The 27667-nt window shown below is 41.0% G+C and overlaps 1 protein-coding gene across 1 annotated transcript in view; it reads right to left on the bottom strand.

Moving 5' to 3' along the window:
* Nucleotides 1-12613: 12613 nt before the first annotated feature.
* Nucleotides 12614-27667, bottom strand: part of LOC131686910 (uncharacterized) — a 31334-nt gene continuing 16280 nt past the window's right edge. Inside the window, exon 9 of the mRNA XM_058970921.1 lies at nucleotides 12614-27657. Within this exon, the coding sequence (XP_058826904.1) occupies nucleotides 26991-27657 (667 nt within the window). The 3' untranslated portion in view covers nucleotides 12614-26990. The remainder of the gene's footprint in view (nucleotides 27658-27667) is intronic.

The raw sequence follows: 27667 nt of genomic DNA, 5'->3' as shown, positions 1-27667 counted from the left end.
TACTTCGGGATGCGGCCGACTGGCCGCTGGAATAGTAGCTGTCATTTCGTTGAATGTGGGTCTTCGAGAGCGGAAAGTAGCTTTGGTCGTCTAGCACGAATGACGTCCCGCGGTACCGGCACTGCGATTTTACGATCGCTATCTGCTCCTCAATGTACTCGGGGGACCGAGTCTTCTTCCGACAGATAATGTCCTCCATCTTGAGTGTTCGGTGAATCAAGGTATGGGAGCAATGATATTTTCGGCCGGCATCACGCAAATTCGTTCCGTCCTTGTTGTCGAACAACAACGCTTCCTTGTTTTTCTTCGTCATTATCTTCAACGGACGGCTGCTACCGGCCTTTCGCTCCACGCTCAGGCATGCCAGGATCCAGTAAACTGTACTCACGGGCACGTTTTCGTCTCGAAAGTGCTCTACCGTAAACTTTTTTCCACGATGACCATGCGTTTCGTAAAACCGTAAAACACGCTCGCGGAGCGCTTGCTATCTTCGATTGAACTGACAATATGCCACCCATTTATAGGGAGTCTAGAGAGCAATTCTCTTGGAGAAAAAAAATGTACGCTCTTTTTTATTACAGAAAGGTATTGAAATCATTCTCATTTTTTATTGAACACCCGTTACTGTTCACTAGCACGCCAATTCATGTTATCCATCAGCGAAAGACTGCAACATGTTATTTCGATGATGGATGCCAGACCGTCTTCAAGGAATGTACTAACGAAACGTTCGTTGCGTTGGTCAGCCTGCTACCCCACTCTACTCCACAGTCTCCTCCTATAACAAACGGGCGTCCGACTAACGAGTCGGTTAGTGCGTCGAACATCCGATTGTACTGCTCTGGTGTCCCTCGTAGGGGGCATAACAGATGTAGACGAATACGCCGTTGATCCTGGCGATCACGAAGCCTTCGTATGTGCTATCCCTTGGACTGCCGGCAACATCCACCACCCGGTTCCCGCGATCGGGAGAAACACGATACGGCTCTGCACTAATTGCAACGTCGCACTTCGTTTATGTTGTTGGCTCCCACAACAGTTGTTGTGCAATGTCGGAATGATTGAGGTTAAGCTGGGTTATCTCCATCATTGTTGGCTTCCCTTCGCAATTTTTATGCAGAGCATTTGAAGCCGCCCATCCTGTGGTCGTTTCCGTCCTCCAGTTTGCAGATCGTGCACTTTGGTTGCTTCGTACAGTCTCTAGCTAGGAGTGCCTCCATACGATTTGTAAATCCGGAGTCGCCGGTATATATAGCTTGCACTGGTCGATCAGTGCACCCCTCAGTTCTTCTACGGTCGTTATCTCGTCTAGAACCTTGCACTCGACTACGGCTTCCTGCGACAGGGATGTCACATCCGCCTCGCTGCCCAAGAATTTAGCAACGAGCTCGCGTTAGGTGAAGCTGTTTCTGTGTGCGCCTCGTTTTAGCTACATGCTTTTTCAACTCCTTCAGCTCTGGGTCCTCTTTCACTTTATTGGCGCGCCGTAGGACGGCTTATCTATCGCTTTGATGATCAGTGCATCACCCTTGTACCTCTTTCGAGGAGGCTTGCGTTTCTCTTTATTCTCTTCCTTTTGTTTCCGTTCCTTCTGCTTCACCTGCACGATGCACCAGCCACGGCTTGACCCCCGGCGTATTCCCCACTCTTTTCACCTGGCAAGTATTATGATGACTCCCCGGTGTCATCTCAGTTTCTGCCGTCAAATGTTCTGCGGTTTCCATCAAAGTTTTTACGGCTGATTCAGCACTCATCAAGAGCGCCTTCTGCTCGCGTTACGGCCGATTAATTACTCGTCCCTAGCTGCTTCACCTTGATGTGCACATTGTGTTTGTCCTTCACGAACTCAAAGAACTCGTCGATCTCTTTCCTCAGCTCCGTCCAGTACCACTTCCCAAGATGTGAATCATTCCGGGTTGTGTCGCTGCTTGATTAATTAGTTTCCTCGTGGCTCACTCGGTGCCAAGCTGCTGCTGGTATTCGCTGTGGCTACCGGTGGCGTAACTGCTGATCTCTGCAACTTACCGCTCTTTGCAAACGCAATGGCGTCCTCCATTTCTCCGCTTGCCTCTCCAATCTCATTCGTTTTTTTTTTGAATGTCTCCATGCTGGTGGGTCCCATCTCCGGGCAGCTATCTCCACTCGTTATACATAGTCGCCTCTCGTTTTTCCATAAATATCTATGCAAGCAACGAGGCTGCTAGGGTTGACATTGAATATTGTTCAAAGTAAGATCGGCGTAAAATCGGGAATGGTCAACGCAAACCTAGTACCACCAACTAAATAATGACGACTTTGGAACGTACACGGAGAACTACCAGGGTTTTAACAGGACGTGCTGTTAGCTCACTAGCCATTCCAAATTGGTGTCATCCTTCCTTACTCAGGAAGCAGAACAGCACGCATGTCAGCCATAGTCGCCGTCTAATTCGTGATCCGTGTCCTATCCGTTGACATTCGAAATAACCAGGAATGACCAGCATGTCACTGGCGTCTGTTGACAGTCCGGTTGGGCTTGAGTGCTTTTAGTGCTAAGATCTTTGATTTATAAATTCTAAGGATCTTAGCAGAAGCAGCACAGACTTGCTTCGTCGCAGCTGCATTCGGAATTATGGTCTTTTTTGAGGTTTGACAGAGCCCATTGCTGCCACTACCCCACCACATCCTAGCAAGACTTCCCAACTCGCAGTAGGTCTGGGGGGCCGGGTCGATAAACTCCTGAACTCCTGTCCATGCCGACCCCCAAGTCTGTATGTGTGTATGTATTTTGTTTGTCTAGAGGGAATCTTTAAGAGACCGCTCTTAACTTGACCGAGGTTCTCTCAGATTCTTACTGCAGCACTTTCTCCAGCAAGCTTACCGACCAAACGTCAACCTCCTGTATCTCCGTATCCTCTTCCTCCCGGGACCACCGTTGAGTGATACTTCGCGGAGGGGGTATGTATGTGTAAGTGTCAAAAATGTCACTCATTTTTCTCAGAGATGGCAGAGTTGTTGGTTGTGTTGGAAAGTTGTCAGTTTCACTGAAGCCTCATCGACCGCCAACAGGAGCTCAACCATTTCGAAGACCATGCTTCTTTTCAAGTACTTTCCTGCGTTCTGTGCAGAAATTGTCGTTCTGATTCTGCACTAGTCGGAACATTTTTACATTTCTTACAAAAGAAATGTATAGGATTCGCTCAAACTTTGACAACTTTTTCCGAGGCCCGGAGGGCCGAGTCTCATATACCAATCGACTCAGCTCGACAAATTGAGACAATGTCTGTATGTGTGTGTGTGTGTGTGTATGTGTGTATGTATGTATGTACAAAATGTCATGTAATTATCTCAGCAATGGCTGAGCCGATCTTAATGACATTAGTTTCAAATGAAAGGTCTAACGTTGCCATTTGACACTATTTGATTTTCGATATGTTGTTTACTTTCTGAGATATGGGCGATTTTGTCAAAACACAGCAGGTTTTTTGCAAATAACTTTCAAACAATACAATATTGTCCCACAAACTGCACATAAATAGAAAGCTTGTAAAAATACCTTTCTAACAAGCTATAGACTGTCTAAATCCGTACACGAGCGGCGGAGATATTAGACATTTTGTATTTTTAGTCCTCGCTTACCAATTTCCACTAACTAAAAATGAGATTGTTTCATACAGAGTATTGCTTTACTGGTGTTTTAGGGGCAAAACTAAACCGATTTTGAATATCTGGGTATGAAAACACATCTACGTGATTCAAGGAATTCGATGTTGACAACATTTTGTGAATTACCTTTATAATAAATGAACTATTTCTCAAAAATCAATATATAAGTTCACTTTAAAGACAAAATAATGCGTTGATAAAGAAACAGTGAGTTCTAGTATTGATTCCTTGGATTAGGCATTGCGTTCAATCATGAGGTAAATGTTGGATGGTATATCAATACACAGATCAACAAGTAATTCACCTAGTAGTGAGATAAAAGATTTCTAATATAATTATACTTGTGGCGTCACCGAAAGCAACTGTATGTTTGAAACCCAAAAATCTAGCGAAAATTTAGCTCTTTTGCAAGATTTAGGTTATACTGGTTATGGCGCAAAAAGTACTACTTACATTATTTATGATAAGAATGTAAGAATCAATATATCATAATAATATACCTATACAAATAATGTCACTGCATTAACCATCATTTGCCATTCCTCACACGCCCCCCCCCTCATCTCTCTCTCTCTCTCTCTCTCTCTCTTTCTCTCTCTGTCTCTCTTCTATCGCATCTATCTAGCTATTTCTGTATCCATTTCTAAGTTGTGTGATAAGATCTTCTGCCAATCTGAAATATTTATTAATTGTAATTGCGAAGGTTTGAGAAAACAAAACTATTTTTTGTCTGCTGCTACATCAACTCAACTTTAATTCAATTGTATTCAATGCCTGTATCTACACTATAATTAAGGAAATTCATGGCTATATCAGAAAAATATTTGGCTTAACTGGGTTATATGAAAGTTTAACGATGGAAATTTTTAAAAGAGACATTCCACGTGCGATATTTAAACTATTCGTATCTCTATTGAATTTTGAATGAAATATATACTCAAAGACTGAAAGCTGAAGCCAGGATTTCGAAGACAAAATACATGAGAGGAAGAGGTTCTAGAGACGACAATGTGAACCTCCCACCCGAGTTCGGATTGACGGTGACGACATCGAGATGGTCGACGAATTCATGTATTTGGGCTCACTGGTAACCGACGACAATGATAACAGCTGAGAAATTCAGAGACGGATCATAGCGGGAAATCGTGCCTACTTTGGACTCCAGAGGACGCTCCGGTCGAACAAAATTCGCCGCCGCACGAAGTTGATTATCTTCAAGACGCTGATTAGATCGGTGGTCCTCTACGGCCACGAGACCTGAACTATGCTCGTGGAGGACCAACGCGCCCTTGTAGTTTTCGAACGAAAAGTGTTGCGTACCATCTATGGTGGCGTGCAGATGGAAGACGGAACGTTGCGCAGGCGAATGAACCATGAGTTGTATCAGCTGCACATTCGTTGTATTGGTACGAACTTTCATGAAAAATAACGGATCAAAAACCAAAAATATCCACAAATTAGATCCAGGAAAAGAAGTCCCCAAAGTACCCACTCTCGATGGGGGATGCAACTATAATATGTCTTCTAACTTATCGTCGTCCATATTTGGATATACTGACTAGTTTGAACCATTTCCTTTTCACAATATTGGTCTGTATAGGACTTATTTATCCATATTTCCTGCACGAGAATTCCGAACGAAACAATACAAACACGGCTTTTATGCAATCGACATAGCCTAGACATTTCACACTATTTACTTCAATGCAAATAAAAACTTTGAAATATCTACCTGTCTCACTCACGAATCGCATTCTCCCTCTGTCGTTCTCTGTTCAAGGGGCTTGAAAGCACATGTGACCTTATCTCACTTTACTATATTCAATTGCGCGTTAAAATACTGGACCAGTAAATTCTGTTCTGCACATAATTTTTTTTCGGGAATATGTGACCAAAAAGTAAACTTTGAATTCGTCAAGTAAAGAAGCATGAAAACAAAAAGAATAAAACCAAAAAAAGATGGAAGCCCTAGAAAGTCCATTGCATATTTATTAGCCTTTTCTCAGAAGATGGGATTTTCAAAAACATTTCAAAACTTTCTGATGCAATGGTTTTCAACTTCGTACAATCCGGTTTATTCATTTTCTTTATTCAAAAATGTGTTTGGCTTCAAATATATGACCATTTCATTTTAATTAATTATTTCATTCCGCATCTTTTAAGTAGTTTTGTTCATCTGCGTTCATTTTACTTATTTTATTCGTTTCATTCTTTGGATTCACTCTGATCAGTTTATTCTTTTTGTGCATTTTACTCATATCATTCATTGTTTTCATTGTATGCATTTTATTAATTTTTCCCAGTTTATTCATTTTGTTCAGTTACTTCATTTTAATAATCTTACTACTTTTTCAGTTTTAATCATTTCATCCAAATAATTTATTTGATTCAATTTATTTCTTTATTTAATATAATTTAATATAATATAATTTAATATAACCTTTATAGCCTTTTACTGTTGTTCAATTTTTCATTTTAATCAATGCATTTAATTCTGCTCATTTTCTTCTCTTTATTCATTTTATCACTTCAGCTCATTTTGTTTATTTGATTCGTTTGTTTTATTTATGCATTTCATTTATTTTTTACTTTAGTCATTTTGTTCATCCATTCTTTTTATTCATTTGATCCATTTCATTCATTTGATTCATTTGATTCATTCGATTCATTCGATTCATTTGATTCATTTGATTCATTTGATTCATTTGATTCATTTGATTCATTTGATTCATTTGATTCATTTGATTCATTTGATTCATTTGATTCATTTGATTCATTTGATTCATTTGATTCATTTGATTCATTTGGTTCATTTGATTCATTTGATTCATTTGATTCATTTGATTCATTTGATTCATTTGATTCATTTGATTCATTTGATTCATTTGATTCATTTGATTCATTTGATTCATTTGAATCATTTGAATCATTTGACTCATTTGATTCTTTTTATTGATTTAATTCATTTGATTCATTTGATTCATTTGATTCATTTGATTCATTTGATTCATTTGATTCATTTGATTCATTTGATTCATTTGATTCATTTGATTCATTTGATTCATTTGATTCATTTGATTCATTTGATTCATTTGATTCATTTGATTCATTTGATTCATTTGAATCAATTGAATCATTTGACTCATTTGATTCTTTTTATTGATTTAATTCATTTGATTCATTTGATTCATTTGATTCATTTGATTCATTTGATTCATTTGATTCATTTGATTCATTTGATTCATTTGATTCATTTGATTCATTTGATTCATTTGATTCATTTGATTCATTTGATTCATTTGATTCATTTGATTCATTTGATTCATTTGATTCATTTGATTCATTTGGTTCATTTGGTTCATTTGATTCATTTGATTCATTTGATTCATTTGATTCATTTGATTCATTTGATTCATTTGATTCATTTGATTTATCTGATTTATCTGATTCATTTTATTCATATCTTTAATTTTATGCATTTCATGTTCAGTCATTCGTTTTATTTCATTCAATTTGTTAGTATGAGTCAATTTATTCTATTAATCTTATAACTATTTCTAAATATAATCTTAATTTTTATGTAATAACCTAATCTAATTTGATTCGTGTATTTGGATCAAAATTATAATGATTTCCATTAATTTTTCTACTCATTTTATGAATTTAAAAACCTATTGTTCCATTTTTTGCTTTACTTTTTTATTTCGGTCGTTTTGTTGATTTCTATAATTTATTCAGTTTATTCGAGATTTTATTCGTGCAAGACTAGAAACTGTTTTCATCCCACCTCTAATTGGGTGCCTACTTCTCGTGAGTTCTGCAACCTAATCCAATAGTGAAATGTGTAAGAAATGTCTCATCGCACTGCTAGGTGGATTAAATCGGTTTTTCATCGGAGTTATCGATGCGGTCGGGAAACTACTCGATGTGCAGTACCTGTTTTGGAATCTGCGACGCTTCAAAGGCTTCCAATGAAGAACTTTCCCAGGGGTTTGGCCGTAGCTGTGGCATCCTACAGCCAATTGGCTGTATCTTTGTTTGCATAGGTGATTTCGAGGTACCTTTGTTTGTATGTGTACTTCGTAAACTTGGATCCTGTGTAGCTTGAGCTCTTACGGCGACGGTGGTTGAGTGGTAAGCGTGATCGCTACTCATTCCAGTTGGCCTGGGCAGGGATGCCAACGGTACCGATAAACTACATTTTTTTCGGTATATTTACATTTGTACAAGCCGTACAGCCCGCTACAACGACACATCACTACAGCTCTTGTCAGAACGGTAGCCAAACCGAGTACATTTTCCCGTACAGCAGTAGAATACATTTTTGTTTTGCTGCTGTACTCCGACTGCTCCGTGAGAGTGTGGCGTAGTAAAGTTTGTTCTCTCGCTTTGTACATTTTTCTCTGCATAGTCAAAGGGAGAGTCCCGCACACGAAAGCGTTGATGCCGGCCGTGGCGTAAATAAGCCGCATTCATTGTCGTAATTTTTGAATAAAAATATTAAAAAGATTGAAAATATTAAAAATGTAAAATAAGGAAAGAGAAGCTGTACCGCTCGCGTCTGGTGGCTGTACCGGGGACAGTAGTTTTTTGTCATGTTACTGCTTTGCACACAGGCAGCCGTACAGCGCTGGGCGTCCTGCACTAGCGATTGACAGCAGCATCGAGAGAGAAATGAGAATGTAGGCAGAAAAATTACAGCCGCAGAAAAGGTAGGCATTTTGCATCCTTGGGCCTGGGTTCAATCCCAGCCGAGGTCGTTGAGATTTGGTTTCTGTGGTCACGTCTTTCTTCGGAAGGGAAGTAAAGCCGTTGGTCCCCGGTCCATTAGTTGATAGATCGATATCTAGTTCAGATAGTGGAGTCACCTCTCTGGCGTCGATCATGAAGAAGTAGAATCCAGCTTCTGTACTTACTAACAAATATCCTCCTCCTGTGATACTTGTGGAGGGTGCAGTAGTAAACACGGTCTCTAGCAAAACCAAGTATCGTACTAACATTCCTTCCCTTTCCTTCCGCGATATACGATAGGGCCTGGCCGGCGCCGGTATTGATCAATAAACACTTTAGCATTACCAGGAGTTACACATTGAAAAATGTTTCGCTACTCCCAAGCATAACTATCTATTGATTCCCTGTGCAACTTCAGCTAGTCCAGATCGATAACGGTCGCACAAGCTCAAGCTCAAACTCGAGGGGGAATCTTCAAGAGACCACTACCGATGGACCGATTTGCACAAACTTATGGCGTTTTCGTTTTTGACTGTGCACTACACCGGTGTAGTCGGTGCTACACTCATTCAAACTTGGGTGCAATCTCTTTTTTGCACTACACCGGTGTAGCACCGGGTTAAAACGAAAACGTCATTAGTCTCAAATGAAAGGTACAATCCTCCGGTCCGGGAGCTTTCTTCGCTGCTCCCATCGGCTGCTATTGAATTTTGTGTCGATCGGAATTCTTGTTCCGCAGCTATGAGTTTAAGAGTACGGTCACACAGTAACTTTCCATATATTGGTACCACTATGATATTAAAATAATGCAAAACTTTTTAAGATGCACGCAACATTACTTGGATTCACCAGTCTAGATCACTAAATACGAACCAAAGTCGCTTTGACAACATTGGCCACCTACGACGATTTCTGAGTCCATAGAAGCAGCAACTGAAAATTTCAAAATCGAATTTGTATTTTTGATCCCAATTTATGTTTTTGATGCATGAAACATCGACCTAACCGGAATGATGACCATCGAGTTCGACTTTACCATTTCGTTGAGTCTTTACGTTTTTGAGGCAGCCTAGGATCCTACCCCTTGATAATTTTTGGAGTGTGGGTTCCTTCCTGCACCCACTATTTTTCGGCGACTTGGTGTCCGTCGAACGCTGTTCCCTGGCTGGTGCCTTCCCTATTGCGATTTTGGTCAACTCTAGTGCTTCAGCGAGTTCGTGGCCGTCTCTCAGCAGCTACCCATAGCGTTTCTTAGCCACTCTGCTTAAATGACAAGCTTCCGTTGTTCCTTTTGTTTTATTTTCAGTTTATCAGAAATCAGTCCCAATACGACTTTAATCTGATTAGTGTCGATGTTCACCGAGTCAATACGTACCGAAAATTGATCTAATTTGAAGTTCCGTAAATGATAACATGCAATGCAATGCAATAGATTATCGATAACTTGAAATGCCCTTCGATGGTCCGTATTATCGCTCATATAATCTTATATAGAGAAAGGTGGGGTCAAGTAGGTCAGTTTTCTTTGGCAAACTCGCGCGATGTTGGAAAGGTTATACATCTGGCAACATTTTGGAAATAATGATTTTATATTTGGCTAAATATTTTTCAAGCTACATGTATTAAGACGAAGGTATTTTTTACGCCGTTTTTAAAATTAGAGATCGATTACGATACGATAGGTCACTTTATTCGAGGTTAAAAAAACGATGTACAAGCCTAGAAAATCAGCATTTCTACTTTTATTTGACAAGTATGAATACTGCAGATATTTTAAAAATTAATAACACAAATAATAAGTGGTATTTATTGATTACATCAATAAATCAGGTAAGAAATTGAGGAGGTGGCATATGATGTGAAAAATCATGAAACCATGTAGGGAAATATTAAAACAACGTGTATTTTCAATAGTTGCGTTTGTACTTGCTAATGACTTCTTCGGTGTCCTCGTCGTCGCCAGAGTGTGGAATAGAAGTTGTGCATTCCGGCTCACGTGCTTAGGACGATCATGCGTTTCATAAGTTTTTTTTATTCTTCTTTCTTCTCTTTTTTGATCAATTTTCGTTCTTGTTCCATTTGTTTCGGCCGTTTTGCTGCGTCTACTTTTTCTTTTTTTTTCAGCGGACATTTTTTTCTAGCGCCGGCGATTGTTTTTTTAGCTGTAGCTACTTGCTCAGCTCGTAAAGACTCCAGCATCACTGAATCAGTGAGAAGTGCAACTTTACGTCGCTTTCGACCTCGATTCAATGGTTTGCGCAGTGGAACTTTGGGAAATGGCTGAAAGTCAATTGAAATTAATTGCTTGACTTACAGTACCCCTAAACGGATGACCTATCGTGCCCCAAGCGTATGTTTTATGTTGAAGCCCGTATTTTTTTTAAACAAAAATATCGAAAAACCAACACAATACTTGTATTCAGCGTCAACACGCGAACAATTAAACGACGCCGTAGCTACTACAGCCGATCCACGGTAACAGCCAAAATGTCAGTCTTTACCGATGTTCTCTACCGTGTATCTAATTCACACAACACGAGCGACCTCTGCAATGACATAGCAATGCCCTATACCTGTTGTACCCCCATACCTATTTTACCCCATTCTACTCTACTAACCATCCGATATGAAGGATCTATAGCATTTCATGCTATCATAACTGAATGTGAATTTGGTAGCGACGGTGTATTTACGGCGGTTTTTGAAAATATCACACTGGATCACTTATAGCAAAAAACTTTATTAACGTATGCGGAATGAAATTTGGACAACGCATCCAGCATTAAAACAAAAATGCAACCGGTTGCAAGGCATCATACTAAACGTCATACTCTAGGCACACTTATTTTAAACATCCAGTGTTAATTTCGACCCGCTAGGAGATACCATGTGAACGAAATGGCAGTTCCTGTAAACTATCGTAAAGCTTCTCGAATGGGCTCAATTTTTTTCTACATTAAGTTAATAAGCTGACAAATGTTTTCATACAGAGAGAACATTGAATAAATGGTTTTCTACAAAAAAAATTGCCTTTTGAATTTTGTTCAAATTTTATTCCGCATACGTTACTCTGAAACAGGACATATCGATCGGGTGTGACTTGTCCCATCGCTAGGTAAAATAGGAGATATAAATCCCCGCTATCAAAGGTATCATGGGAAAAAATTGGGTGAGGCGCATTCGTTATCAATTTTTAAAAGGATTTATTGAATTCATTAAATCTAACAATTTGTCGTGGTGTACATCCCACCCAATAAATACATCGTAAAGTTGAAATAAAGATATCTATCTAAGTAGCTTTTCTAGGCGATTTTCCCACGTTTGGAGCTCAAATTGTGTTTGTTTAGAAAATGTAGGTTACTCTCGGTAGCCAACTGCCCAGAATTTAAAAAAAAAACTCAAAAACAAATCGTCGTCACCCTTAAGTAGGTGAAGCATCAACACTTCCCGCCTACCCTATTGTTTATCCTTCCCCGTGAACAATTCAGATGGAAGTAGCTGGCAATGGTAGCCATAAAACTGTTGGGATTTTAATATGGGTCCTATTTACCATTTCCTAAGCTCCTATTATTGGATAATCAGCAGTGAAATATGATGAAGTCAGTGTGCAATTCGCCAAAATCATCGTCACAATGCAAAGTAACATGATGTGATTTCATGAAGACTCTCCCCATAGTTATTACTTTTCAGTATTTTTTCTGCAAGAATAATGCTCACGTTCGTCTCCAAATTTGCCGCACGTTGATTTATTGCTAAAGTTGCTGACCGTATGGTGCAGTTGTTCGCAGCCAATTCATCACACGCGGTACAAACAAGCAAATAACTAGACGAAGCATTCCAATCATGACGTGGCTAGAGAGAGATGACATAGCGAAGGTTACGCGAAACAAGTCTAGCTTAACGTAGTCCTTTTAGTCGTCCGTTATAACGGCTGAATGCAATAGCTCGCATTCGAGAACTACGACATGTATCTTCACTTCACGAGCCGGGATATAGACACTGATCTTTTTCGTAAAACGACTATCGCAAGCAATTGCGTTTGCATGCTTAAGGGTACAAATAACAACGCGCAACCAGCGGGGTCTTGTTTGATAGCTGAGTAAAATGCCGAGAAACATTTAATATGTTCCTTTTTTGTTTTCTTTGAACCAGAATAATACTATCCATTGCTCAGTTGAGTTATCAGGGTAAACATGATACAACGTTTCGGATATGATACAGTAAAATAGATCGCAAGTCACGGTACCAACATTATTTTATTTATATTTTTCTTTGCAACGCGTCTAGCTCATCATTCTCACTTCGTTATATTAATTATTTAAATAAATTATTTACCCTACAATTAAAACCAACAGAAAATTATGCCTAGCTAACATATATACAAAACAAATCGCGTTTGGTTCCGTAAAAGCCATTACATTGTACACTTCCTCCACACGTGCTATTTTGTTCGATAAACTACTTTGAAGCTAGAAAAACCGTGCAAAAAATTTACTCTTCCTGCGAATTATTCCGCAGAGAAAAATCCCCAACAAGAAACACGCTAATGATAACTGTCAGGCATTTTACTCGGCGAAAAATTCTTCTAGCTCACCGAAGGAACTTTTACAAAGAAAAAAGAAGAGGTGAACGTCTGACGGGTTGGGACAAAATACGCACCTTATATTGGTGTTTAGTTAAATATTTCTAGTCGTAACGTTGGAAATTGTCTTTTTCTATACATTGCATGATTAGAATCACTTTTATGTTAACGTTATTGTTATATCTATACTTATAGTGTACTGATGGTTGGTTATGGCTGTGCGTACGATTTAACACATCTTCCAGCAACCGAAGCTGAATAACTCCGCTTAGTCAGCTTTCCGAGACGGGCTGACCAAGCGACAATTCAGCGACATCGATTGTTCGCTTTATTAGAATAGTGGTGCGAAAGTGTGGAACGGTTCTATTGGTATTTCGTTTTTTTTTGTTCAGCTTGACGGATGATGCATATCAACAGTGTATTATACATGCGGGTAATCTAGCTAATCTAGCAAGGAAATAAATATTTTGGTGAACATGTAAACTCCCTTCAGTACCGGACTGCTCCGATTTCATGACTATCGAGTTCTATAATACTGGTGTGTGTGTGTGTGTATCTGTTCACTGCCAGTGAACTTTGATATGAAAGTTTTCACGCCCGTCATTGTTTTTTTTGGTTGGTTGCTTGGTTGGGTGGTTGCCTTCGTAAGCCCTATTTAGTATATAAGTAGCCTTATAGAATGAAAAGGATTTTTATCGTATGAATCTAGAATGAAATACATATCCGCGTATGCCACTTTCGACAATGTTTTATACATACTGCAGATGTATGGTTTTTTATAAATAGTTTCATATTCGTTAAATCAGTGAGAGTGATTCGAGCACTTGATCGCTAATTTGTTAAGAGCAATTTAATCCAGTAACCTGGTTCGGGTCTGTGAAAATTTAAATCTTATCACATGACAATATAATAAAAGTGATGCACTCAGTCAACTATGAGGATTGTTTGTTTTCGGCAACGTATGGTGATAGAAATTTAACAAGGATTTTTTCCAAATTTATTTCGCAGATTTAATTTAATAATCATAGGATCGATCACTCAAGCTACGCGATGGTTGATTCTTATCTGCTAGTATGCAACAAATACGAAGCTAAATAGACAAGTTATAGTTTTAATAGCGTTAGTGTTTGGCAAATTATTGAAGAGACATTCCAAGGTTGGAGTCAGTTTTGGGGCGAAATGAATACTATTAATTATCCAACGTCGATGATCGATGGGTCACCTTACAAAGTTTCTTTGGTATTTGTTGCGTTGCAAGTGGGTCATACCCTCTCTGATAGTATCACCATCGTCATTGAAAAGAATGTATTGAGTACAGTGTAATTTTTCACCGAGACAAACGGAAGAGAACAAAAAAAAGTAAAAATTTCAACGGAAATATTTCAAAATTTGACAAAAAAAGGCAATTCAACCTAAATAATTAGAGTAAATTAGTGAACTGACGATTACGACAACAAGACGCCGGTAACATTCCAGTTTCCAATTGCGAATTTAGCTAGCGTTGCCGTAATCGAATGTTTTCTACAACCCGTAAGGAGAAAAAGGTACTGACTTTTCACATATAATTATAACTGTGAAGATTGTGAATAAAAGAAATTGATTTTTTTAGTTCGACAGTTACATCATGACGAAATGGCAGCGTATGCGTTAGGCCGATGACATGCTTACGCGATTTGCGATGCGGTAGCGGTAAGCGAAGCGAATGCGTTTGACCTATCTCTTTGATGTGTGCATGTAGAACGCGTAATACTGTCATAGTAAAAGCGGGGCGAACGCGGCAAAACACTATGACGCGTCCGCAAACGCTTCGCTTTCCGCTTCAGCTTGTCATCGGCCTTATTGATCCAACGCTCAAATGACGTGAAAAAAAACATTTAAATCGCCATTCGCGAATGTATCCAGATATCGTCTCAAGCTCAGCTCTCTCAAACGGAAAAGTTGGATTAATTATGTGTGTTCCTTGAAGAAAATGGCAAAGAAGCGTGGTATCAGTGACTTTTCAGCACGAAGGATAGTAAAGAGCACATGGAAACAAGCACATAACGACTAACTGCATCCGGGAGTCCAACATGAAATTGCATCACGGATAAAACGCTGTAGAAAATTACGTAGTGGACCGATCCTTTACAAACTTTCATACAATAATTCAGATTCAGATTCAATACCATACCCGTACGCTGGCACCATACCCCACTCATTAGGTTCCGCTCATCTGGCTGCAGCTTCTTCTGTACAAAAACCCACCTTGGGATGCTTCCATAGTGCCTTCATAATTGCCCAATATTTTTCGACGACCCTTAGTTCCGGTGCGTTGTCGGGCTCATGTCCTTGGGTACAAAAGTACCACTCCAGGACAACATTTGAATAGTGGCACGAAGCTCGAGGAAGCAGACGCTTCTGTAGACACTCCTTGAGATAGATCTCCTGGTTTACAGCCCCGGTAGTCACGAACGGCGCTCTCAGTTTGCCACATGTGTAGATCGCTTGCCAAATCATATATTTATTGGCAAACTTTTAAAGTTTCTTCTTCCTTACTTCATCCGGAATATCAAACTTGTGCTGGACAGTGAAGAACAGTAGCCTCTGCAGCTGCCGGAGTTTCGCCTTAACGTGAGTCTCATCATCCATGATGATACAATGAAGCTTCTTCAACATCTGCATCTACAATTTCCGGGCCCGTGACTTTCCCACCGTATTTTGCCGCTCGTCACAATTTGGAGCCTACTGTACTTTCTACGTATGCAGTTCCTCCCGATTTTTGGATCTCTGAACGAAAGACTTGGACAGATTCAACTTATTGACCACATCCTTGACCGAAGCATTGGGATTCCGCTTAAACGTTCTCACTAGTGAGTCACTACACACTTGTGAACCTGATAACTAATAGAACATCCATTCTGACCGCATATCTCCTGCCGTTCGATGCTCAGAGTTTGTTACCGTTGACTGCACGATTCCGAGTTGTTTTCCAATGTTCCGATGAGAGTTAAAATTTTTCCAGGTGCATGCGCGAAATTAATTCGCGACGTTGCTTTTCGGGTGACGCCATTTTTTCCAATTTTCGAAAAACTGGCAGCGATAAAAATATACTGTAAACTTTTTTCCTTAGTATAAGCAATCCGCCACGAGATTTGTTCCGAAAAATGTATATTACGGTCTGTTGAATCGCACGGCGCCCTTACTTGGTTGGTGGCCACTGTTCAGCTATGGTTAGTTGCCCTATGAGAGGGATGAAATTTTCCTCTGCGCCGGGCTTCCTTACAAGATGGCGGCGCTAGCGTCCACGCTCTAGGCTGCACCTTTCCCTAAGCTATCGAAGTTGAATTTGGTACGGCATAAATGCGATGTGGTTTGGCTTACCTTGCCTTGGGTGACTTGGCTGCCGAAAAATCTACAAAGCGGACAAGACAATTTTCTACCTTTTCTTTAATTGCCGTATCTGCGAACCGGATGGCAATGACCAACGATGGTCCGTTACGTGTGGCGATAACTTTCTCGAAACGCCGTTGTGTGCGAACTGGCTAGAACTAATCACGCTCCAAGTCGCAATCATGTGCTTACCCCTTCAGTGAGTTTTATAATGTGAGAGAATAAGTGAATGACGAACGTGAAGCTTCTCCGCTCTAGCCACGGTTCGATGGTCTGATCTTGCTTACCTCTCTTGTCTCATCAACAAAGCGTGATTATTCGGCCCAACACAGTGGCCATTGACTTCGGGTCTTTTCGCATAAGACCAAGTACTTGTAATGTGGAATATTCGCTGAAGGTGAAAATGCAGCTTCGGTTTTCGAAAGTCACCTACATCCAGCTCGAGCATGTCAGGCACGTGGTGCAGATAACGTTCAACAAATTGGCCCAGTCGAAAAGGTTCATTTCGCAGAACAATTTTAAACACGTTCTTGTTTATGACAACGCAAACATTAAGATCCCTGTATATATGGAGCATCGAAGTCAAATTACATGATCTGGCAACATTCACTTGAAAAATGGTAATTTTAAGATGCATTTCCTATTTCGGAGAAGTGGAATTCATTACGGAGGACACATGGAGGAACTAGTTTCCAGATATTTTAAATGGTATTTTGTGATGAGTATGCGGAAAGATCAATTGATTCCCTCCTACCTTACCCTACAGTACAAAATAGAAGGGGGTAGTTCCATTACGTAGCGAACTCTTTGTACATATCAGGGACAAAGTAATACGTACCAGTTCTGTGAAAAAATGGCACATTACGGATAACTCTGCCCAGAAACTACTGAGGGAAGCTTGTCTACTGAAATAAATACCACCACCCAATCTCAGTGGGGAAGCTAGCATCAATGACGAAGGGTTCCCGCTTGCGACTCAAAAGAGAACATCTGATGGCGAACGAAAGAAAGATATGAATTACCCTCACGATACAGTTGGCGTGGATGCGAACATTTCCCCGACGCGTAAAAAGATCTTCGCGCGGAATGGTAAGCCGCGCGTAAGGGATCGAACAGACTCAAATTATTATTAGTTTTTGATTATATTATATTTTTGATTATATTTTACATATTGTAAATATATAAAAGACCCACGGCTCCGTGAAGCTAACGCCTTAAGCCGTGTCAAATAAACGAATAAAATGAAAAAAAAAAAACGATGAAGTGAATGATAAACAGCCCGCTGAGGGACCAACATGAAACGCGGAAACTCCTGGACCAACGACAGTACGCATTCCAATGTGGGGCAAGAACCGATACCAGTTACCAGTCGCCAATTTTGAACAAGTGATTATGTATTACGGCCTGCATGCCGATATCACTATACTCGACGTGGCAAAGGCGTATAATACCGTAAGGCGTCACGCAGTACTGCAACAACTGGCCAATTGAGAAATCACTCGACAACCGCTTCCTGAGCGGTTACCTAACCAATCGTTCCTTTCGGGTGGCAATCGGGGTGGCCAGTCCGACGCCTTTCGAGGGTCAACGGGGTCTCCCAGGGATCTGTCCTTGCAATCACACTGCTCATGGTGGCCACGAACTCTTTATTCACGATCTTGCCGAGGGAAATCTACGTTTTCGTCTATGCCGATAACCTCTAGCTGCCGATAACATCTTGGAATTCGAGGATAGTCGTACCCAGAATCCATGGTGCCCGCCGATCGATTTCTCTCCGCCTCCAGAAGCATGCAATCCACTGATTCAATCCGGTCCATTTACGACCCTGTCGAAAACTCCGCATCCAAATTAGCAATGTCCCTATATCAAGCTACACCGCCGTTGGGAAGGAGCGTAAAGCCACAGTCGAGCTTTCGACAGTCGATCCGGTCCTGAGCACTTGAGTGGAGAAGGGCTTTCACGCCGACATTCCTGGCATTCCTATTTAGATTGCAACTTCACAACGGCTGATGCGTTTCACGATTTCAGATCATAGTTCTCGTTCTAGTTCTCGTCGCAAGCTACCTCCGTCGGTACACAACGTCGCTGATATGGGATGCCTCGATTTGCCCGCCACAGTCGAGACAGCGATCGTCAGTTCGTTCCTATTCCGTTTGTAGTAGTGATATAAGAACCTCCCAACCCGCTCTAAAATGCAACATTGCTGCGCTCTCTTCTACAAGCACAGTCGGTGCCACTCGAGACAAACCGAATCCGTCCTCCAACATCATCGAGTTTCACTATCAGAACGTCGGTGGTCTAAATTCCTAAGCTGACATCATCGCAGAGACTTGGCTTGATAACAGTACTCTTTCTCGCCAAATTGTGGTTCGGCATTTGATGTCTACCACTGTGACCGCAACGCCGTCAACAACCATAAGACGCCGGGCGGTGGTGTGCTTATCGCTGTTCGTCATGGCATAAAAGTGTGATTGATCAACGATGACCAGTCGAAGAGCTCCGAACAAGTGTGGTTGTATGTAAGTGATTGCCGTCCCGAATAATGATATCGTTATTCTGGGCAACTTCAATTTGCCTGACTTCCCAACAAATAACGAAAGCTGAACAAGCCTTTGATCCGAGAGAATAGACTGAACAAGAACTGTTTAAGCTAAATTGTTTGTTGGGTTGACATGGTGTCCAATCTGCGCTTATCGTCAGCTCCAGTATATTGGATAGCTATAGTGGCGCCACTCTTCGGCAAATAAATAATGCCATCAAAGAAAATGGACATGCATTGAATCTCTGCTTTGTAAGCGCTCTTAATAGGTTTGTTCCAGTACATGGAAGTTACTCCCTGTTGCTCCGGAGCAAAAAATTCTTGCTCCTTTTCACTCCGGTTTGCCACCAGAAGAAGAAATAAGAGAAGAAGATAGTACTGGAACGATTTTCTCCCTGTTTGCTCCGGAGTACTTCCAGTTTCTCCTGGTACTGGAACAAACCTAATTACTCCATTGCTCCAGCTCCTTTAGGCCAGCATGTGCTTCATCATCCCCACAACATCTTGTACTCGCTAGTAAACTAGGAGTGAACTTTAAAGACGTCACAGACTTTATCGTCTACGATTTTAAAAACGCTGTCTATGACAGCATCGTTAGCAGGCTTAGTATATAAACTGGGACGAGAATATTAACAATGAAAGCGCGAACTATGCAGCGATTACGATTTCTAATATTCTTAACCCTTAAATACATGGAATTCATTTTTCCTTGGTACTCATCTTTCTGGTTGGATACAATCTATACCTCTTGTTAAGGCTTTATATCATGGTATCCGGTAGGTTGCCAAATGGCAACAGTATGCATTTAAGGGTTAACTACCAAATCGAGTCATGCGCCAAAAGGCACAATTAGCACCAATCAACGCTATCCTTAGACGACTAAAAATTGGCAAACGAGCAGCTTTTAAATTTTTTTTTCGGAGCATGCCTTACGAAACCACTACTTTCAACTAACCACGAATATAAACAGCAAAGCAGGCGCGCCTTTTTCACAAGCGACACAAGCGAAACGACGAGCGTCAACTGAAATCTAAAGCTGTCGTTCTGGAAGTATGTGAATGAGTAGTGAAAAGAATCCGGATTACCATCTTGAATGTCAATAAATCTGGACAAACATGTGAAAAGGGCTTTCAATTATTACGACGTCATTATAAAAACTTTCCAACATTGTTTCAAAAAACATCGAAAGACTAAGATGTTGTCTAGCATATTATGCTCAGAGTTAAGGAGAAAATGTAAAAGCGGCCTAGTTATTGACGGAAGAGAAAGCAAACACAGAGAGGCTCTCATTTGCAATATGCCCTTTTCACATGTTTTTTCAGAAACGGAGTTTTTGGGCAACGACACTAAGGAAATGTGCCAAATGTTCTCCGACAAATTTTGAAGTGCTTTTTTTTTCAACGAGCACCTTACAAGTCGTCGCTGCCGCGAATCTCTCATCTTCTTTAGGTAGACCTATCAGCCGAATTCGCGTTGATAATGCTACTATTCTTGTAGAAACTTCAAGCTAAAGACATCTAGTTCCCCGTGTCCAGATAGCGTAGCCTCGATTTTTGTCAAAAAATGTATCAGTGGGCTTCTTAAACCACTCCGACGAGTCTACGAGCTACCTCTCGCTACTGCAATATTCCCTACCCGTAGGAAAGCTGCCCACATGTTTTCGATGCATAAACATGGAACAAATCGAACATCGACAATTGTCGAAGAATTTCGTGTTTAAATGCGCTATCCAAACTATTCGAGCTGGTTGTTTTAGACCCTATTTTCTATCACTGTAAGCACTATATCGACTGACATGGTTTTATGTCTAAGCGATGGACAATGACCAACCAACTCTTATTCACAACACTGACGGACTGCAAACCGATGGTATTTATTTGAATTTGTCCACGGCCTTCAATAAAATAAACCATGACATCGCAATAGCCAAGCTAGATGAACTCGATATTCACGGTCAACTGCGTCACTGGTTTCCTTCCTATCTCGATGGAAGGCAACTCACGATTTCTCAACTCGCAAGATTCCGACAACTCGCAAGGAAGCTACCTCGGCCAAATAATATTTTTCCTCTATTTTAATGACGTCAATATTAAACTACAAAGATCCCGCCTCTCCTTCGCCGACTGCAACGAAAATTGCGACAGATGTGGGATTCAATCGATGCCGAATTTCTTCGAAGTGAACTGGACAGCTTCAGTACGTGGTGTGATCTGAACAGGATTGTTCTAAACCCGAGCAAATGCTCAATCGTCGCGTTTGCGCGGAAACGTGATCCGATCCAGATCAACTACCGTTTGCTCGAATCAAGTATTCCAAGACACTCTGGAGTCAAGGATCTTGGGGTCACCCTGGATTCTGCAGTAACGTTTAAACCGAATAGCGAAAAACTTTAGAGACGTATACTATCTAAAATCGCTCTATTTGGCGTTGGTTCCGGTCAACACTAGCATATTGTTCTTTTGTTTGGAATTCGTACTACCAGACTGGGCTTGCCAGAATCGAGGCTGTTCAATGGCGGTTCATACGCTTTGCTCTTCGACATCTCTGGTGGCGAGGTGGCCAGAGTGCATTGCTCCACAATTCTAGAACGCCTGGAACTGCAAACACGCATTCGAACACTACGTAATAACTCTCTTCTGCAACTACCTTTCAGGAGAACCAATTACGGTCATAACCGCGCTGTTATCGGAATTCAGTGAGTTTTCAGTAAATGTACCACAGCATTTGACTTCCACTTGACGAGAAATGCGGTTAAATTTAAGTTTTTGGCTATAATAAAACAAGTCTAAGTAACCACCATTGCAAGGAAGAGGTCTTTTGGTGTAGATACAACGAATATTAGTTTCTAGCACTTGCACACAACTGCCTATTTCGGTTTTGATTTAGAGTGGCTCTGGATTCAATCCAATGCTTACAAAAGCTATAGAAATAAGTCAGTTTCGAGCGAACCTAGAGAGACTATGATCTAAAAACGAAATCAGCAAATGTCTGCCCGCCGAAAAATTACTATGTCAGACGGATATCTATATCGGATGAAAAAATCATATCGTTTTTTAATAGATCTATTATCTATATGTGCTTCCGACAATACAAGATACTGCACGCCCTCAATGTAAATTTCACTTACAGTCTGCTGATGAACACAACTCTACCGCCGCTGTGAATCTTCAATGTCAAAAACAAAATTTGGATCCCATCGTAACGAGCTCGTCTCTTCAAAGCACATTCGGCTCTACAACGATCACAGAAGGACTAAGCACTCTATGCTATGCTGGTATGACTCATCGCACCCTGGGACGCACTGCAGCTAGCACTATGGAAGCCCTTAATCCCCCTGCCACAGTCGAGCCATTGCAGCCAGCCGTCCCGGTCCTGTGTGCAGGAGTGGTGAAGGGGTCTTTCAAATCGATACCAACGGTAGTCAATCGCGGCATTCAAACCTGCAAATATATTACCAGAATGCCAGTGGTATGAATTCAGTAATCGAAGATTATTTGGTAGCAAGTTCGGATGAATGCTTCGACATAATCGCCCTCACAGAGACGTGGCTTAGCGATAGCACTCTGTCAGTGCAAGCATTTGGTGCCAACTACGATGTTTTCCGAACTGATCGCAGCTCACGCAACAGTCTCAAGGCTACCGGCGGCGGGATACTTGTGGCTATCCATCGTCGATTGAAAGCGCAACTGATTGACGATACTTTGGGGGTCTGTGTCGAGCAGGTGTGGGTGCGAATCAAACTGGCTGGCTACGCACTTTTTCTTTGCGTGGTTTATCTACCACCGGACTGCACTCGCGATTCGACATTGATTGATTCACATACTGAGTCACTGGAACGGATTTCCGCTCAAGCAAGCCCGGTTGATGAGATCCTGATTGTTGGTGATTTCAATTTCTCCGGATTAAAATGGCGCTCTGCTTCTGACGGATTTATGTTCGCTGATCCCGAACTGTCATCTTTTCATGCTGGTATCACCAGTTTGCTTGACTGCTACAGTCTAAATCTGCTGCGCCAAACGAATAATGTGGTGAACGAGAACAACAGAATTCTTGATCTCTGTTTTTCGAGGAAATCTGACTACGCGCCAAAAGTTACCGCAGCACCGTTTCCCCTGGTAAAGTCTGTTAGACACCACCCTCCCCTGCATATATTGCTTGAAGCGATTCGAGTGAAGCATAACTGCAATGCTTCTGACACCGTCAGCTATAATTTTAGAAAAGCCAACTATAATAGCATTATTGACTTCCTGTCGAATATCCACTGGACTGAAATTCTCGACAATGATGATGTCAACGTTGCAGTGCAGACCTTCTCCAATGTTATGAGCTATGCTATCGATCGCTATGTACCCAAAAGAAGTGGCCTTCAATCTAAGCACCCAGCGTGGCACACTGCCGAGCTGAGACGGTTAAAAGCGACTAAAAGAGCCGCTCTGAAGAAGTACTCCAAGTGTGGGGGCTACATGCTGCGACAACACTGCGTTCATGTTAACCAAGTCTATAAAAAGACATCGAAGCGTTGCCATGCCGATTACTTGCGAAACATGCAACGTAAGTTGAAGTCCGAACCTAAAACATTCTGGAAGCATGTAAACGAGCAAAGAAAGTAATCCGGGTTGCCTTCAACGATGAGCTATGGAGGACGTATGAGCTCTAGTTTACAGGAGATCTGCCAACTATTCTCTGAAAAGTTCGCGAGTGTTTTCTCCAACGAGAAACTGACACCGACCCAGGCTTCACGCGCGTACCTCAATCATACCAGTCTTTGAACTCTATCAATATCGACAATAATATGGTACAACTGGCGATTAGCAAAATGAAGGCTTCAACCTCGGCAGGCCTAAATGGTATACCAACTATTGTTCTAAAAAAAATGCTCTGCCGGTCTAATTGAACCTCTTCGTTCCGTTTCAATTGTCGCTAACAACCGGAGTATTTCCCGAACTCTGGAAATCCTCCTTCATGTTTCCAGTTCACGAAAAAGGTGATAAAAAGGTAGTTGACAACTACCGTGGTATTACAACACTAAGCGCAGTTCCTAAACTGTTTGAAATGGCTGTGTTGGAACCCATCTCCAGCCACTGCAAACAGTATATCTCCGAGACTCAGCATGGATTTATGCCGAAACGTTCAACATCTACGAATCTTCTGTCGTTCACAACATATGTTACAGATGCTATGTCGGACGGCCTTCAAACTGACGTTATCTACACGGACCTTTCAGCTGCTTTTGACAAGATAAATCACGCTATTGCAGTGGCAAAGTTGGATAGACTTGGCTTTGGTACTAATATTCTCCGTTGGATGGAATCGTATCTCAGTGATCGTCGTCTAGCAGTCAAGATAGGTGATTGTGTATCCGAAGAGTTCTTTGCTTCATCTGGTATTCCGCAAGGCAGCCATCTCGGTCCATTGATTTTTCTTCTGTATTTCAACGACGTTAACTTTTGTTTAGAAGGACCACGGTTGTCTTTCGCCGACGACCTCAAGTTATACCACAGAATCCGGAATACTGATGATGCAGCTTTCCTTCAACGCCAACTGGAAACCTTTGCGGAAAGGGGCGAGATCAACCGAATGACCCCAAACCCCAAGAAATGTACGGTCATTACGTTCTCGAGGAAAAAACGCCAATTCGATTCGATTACTGTCTAGCTGAATCCACAATTGACAGAGCGAATTGCGTCAAAGATCTCGGAGTTTTTCTCGATGAACAACTGACGTTTAAACAGCATATCAGCTATATTGTCGCAAAGGCATCACGCTGTTTGGGGTTCATAATGAGAATATCTAAGCACTTTTCAGATATTTACTGCTTGAAATCTCTCTACTGCTCACTCATTGGATCAACTCTGGAATATTGTTCATTTGTGTGGAACCCTCATTATCTCAACGGTGTCCATCGAATTGAGACAGTACAGCGCAGATTTGTTCAGTTTGCCCTTCGTCGATTGCCTTGGAGCAACCCTGACCAGCTGCCAAGTTATGAAAGCCGGGGTTTGCTTATTGGACTCGATACATTGCAAGTGCGACGGGATCTATTCCGTGCTATGACGATTTCGGATATTTTGCAAGATCGAATTGACTGCCCCGAGCTTCTCAGTGCGATAAACATGAACGTTCGCCCTCGCGCCCTTCGCAATAATTTATTCCACCGATTACCTCTTCGCCGGACTAAGTATGGAGTAAACGGTGCCATCATTGGTTTGCAGCGGACCTTCAACAGAGTTTCATCCGAGTTCGATCTTCACATTCCACATAACAGATTACAATTTAACTTTTTAAATAGATTAAGAAATTATCATTAGGACCACACTGTGTCTGTTGATATTAATTAACTATAAACAAAAATTTTCTAAAATGTAGTAGTTCTCGAGATGAATCTCCTAGATGGACAATGTTTAATCAACCATTCAGTTAAGGTTCCTAAGAAACATTGATATCTTTCGTTAAAAAGCTTTCTCTGATCTTCTCAGGACCTAGGAATCCTTATCTAAAAATGGCTCAGCTTATTCTGATTCTACCGAGTGCTGTGCAGTCGCATAGTTCATATATGCCTTGAGAGGTAGGCTTCACTTGATGCCATTTCCTGCAGCCACTGTGAAGTATGCTTAATTTAGGGTATTTTTGCAACATAAACTAAGTCACTGAAGCATTATTCACATCGCTAATGAATTTGAAAAGGAATAGAAAATGATTGAGCGGCTGGGCTGCACGATGGCCAAATTGATGGACTCGAAAATATTAACTATATTGGCCTGATTGGATTCTTTCATGACCAAAATGGCATAGCAATTTTCTGCTAATAATCAGTAGTAACGATGATTCTTCACTCTTTCGCACGCACCCCATCAACAGAAAGCACAGGCTTCTTTTCAATTCTGGCAAACTTAAAGCAGAAGGAAAGCAGCACACGCAAATTATATGAGTCCAAACGTCACACGAATCAGACAGGTGCTTTCTGTAAGTGCCATGAGCAAAACTATCATAAATATTTATAGGTTCTAGTATTTTTGTTGACGTGTATTAAAAGTTGCTTTTAAACTATTTAAGCAAGCTTTGCGTAGCAAAAAGACATTAATTACAACTGTTGAACGCTTTCATTTCGATTGGAGAAAAATAACAATTAGATGAGCAAGTAAAAATATGTTAAGATTTTCATAAAAGTCACATGTTTACATATTTTTGTTACTTTTCTATGCATTCTCCGCACGACTTGATGCTCCGACAGATGGAAAATCACACAGATGCGTCGTACCTTTTCTGTCGATTAAATATCAAACTTAACGCAAGATCTTGACATCAAAACCGATACGGCACAGCCGACGTGTGATTTCAAGACAATTGAAAATGTGAAACTAAAATGGCCACCCAGTTACTACCAGGAGAGGCGATAGACAAATCTATCGGATCGAAAACTTCTCATGAAATGCATCACTACTTGTCGACGCCTAGCTCCGTTCCTGAAGGTAGTGGCTGCTTATGTGCAAGCAATAATTTGAAACAAATAATTTCATAATCAATCTGCTACATGATATACTTTCAGTTTGTCATTTATTGTGCTATCTTAGAACGTATCGATGTTTGCTAGGTATGATTTGAATTAAGTACAGTATACCTTCGAGTTTCAGTAACAGCACTGTTACTGTTTTTAACGGTCGAAAAGAATTCATTCTTAGTGTACAGGACAATTGCAAGACTAGTGCAACGTTCGAAATCATTCTAAAACTATTTCATGACAAGGGTTCGAACATACGATGACTGGATTATTTTAGTTATTAGCTGAGGAGAATTTATAGCGTGTATGATATTGCTGGGCCTCTTTCATTTTACTATACCTATGTAAGCGTGACTACGACTGTTTGTTTGATAAGTATTTGTACGATACAGTGGTAATTCTTTCATTGATAGATGTTTAAACTGTTCTATCGAGTTAAATAATAATTTAAACAAAAACAAAAAAAAACTTTAAAACACGAGTGCGACTTGAAGTTAAAACGGAATGATATCGAAGAAAATCGTATCCTTCGGGGCTTATGCCAAACATAAAAGAACTCGTCTCGGCAAATCAACAACAAAACTATCAATCGAAGCTTACCGACAGAAAGACTCCGCCTTCTCCTTTCAAACCTTACGATGATGTTTCGTTGTTCGGGATGGTTTTGGAATCGCCCCTGTCTCTTTACGCTTTGAAATTTTCCCCGACTTTTGCTTTGGAGGGTCCTGTGCTGCAACAACTGCCGTCGCACCGTCCGAAGTCTCTGTGTCTTCATTGATCACCAGCACCGTTTTCACACTGTCTCCAGTGCCACTGCTATTGCTGCTGCTGCTGTTGCTACTACTGCTGCTACTGCTGCAGCTACTACTACTGCTTGTATTACAACTGCTAGCACCGCCTTTATTACTTTTTGTACTAATACCGTTTGGTAGCCTTCCATCCTTCAGGAGAGCGGTATTGGTTTCGTCCAGAATGTCACCAGATTGTTTCGCATCTTTGGAGGATTTGCTGTTCACCATTTTATTATGCTCACGCCTCTGCTGTTTCTGACTTGAAGTTTCCTTCTTTTTCACCGGCTTTAGCAAAGCGAGGAACAGTTCGGCATCTTCCTTAGCGCCTGTAACGCGCACATTCTCTTCAAATGACCGTAACGAGTATTCCACCACCGTCAACTTCCGATAGCTTTCGTCGTCGTATAGAAACCGTGACTCCAAAATAGTGAACGCATGCTTGATCATCGCGTATGCCAGATCGAAGGTACGATAGACCTGACTACGGTCTACGCCAAGAAAGCTGGATAAGA

The sequence above is a fragment of the Topomyia yanbarensis genome, chromosome 3 (genome assembly GCF_030247195.1).
Source record: "Topomyia yanbarensis strain Yona2022 chromosome 3, ASM3024719v1, whole genome shotgun sequence".
Taxonomy (NCBI): Eukaryota; Metazoa; Arthropoda; class Insecta; order Diptera; family Culicidae; genus Topomyia; species Topomyia yanbarensis.
The sequence above is the reverse complement of the archived record's forward strand: the minus strand, read 5'-3'. Positions and strand labels throughout refer to the sequence as shown.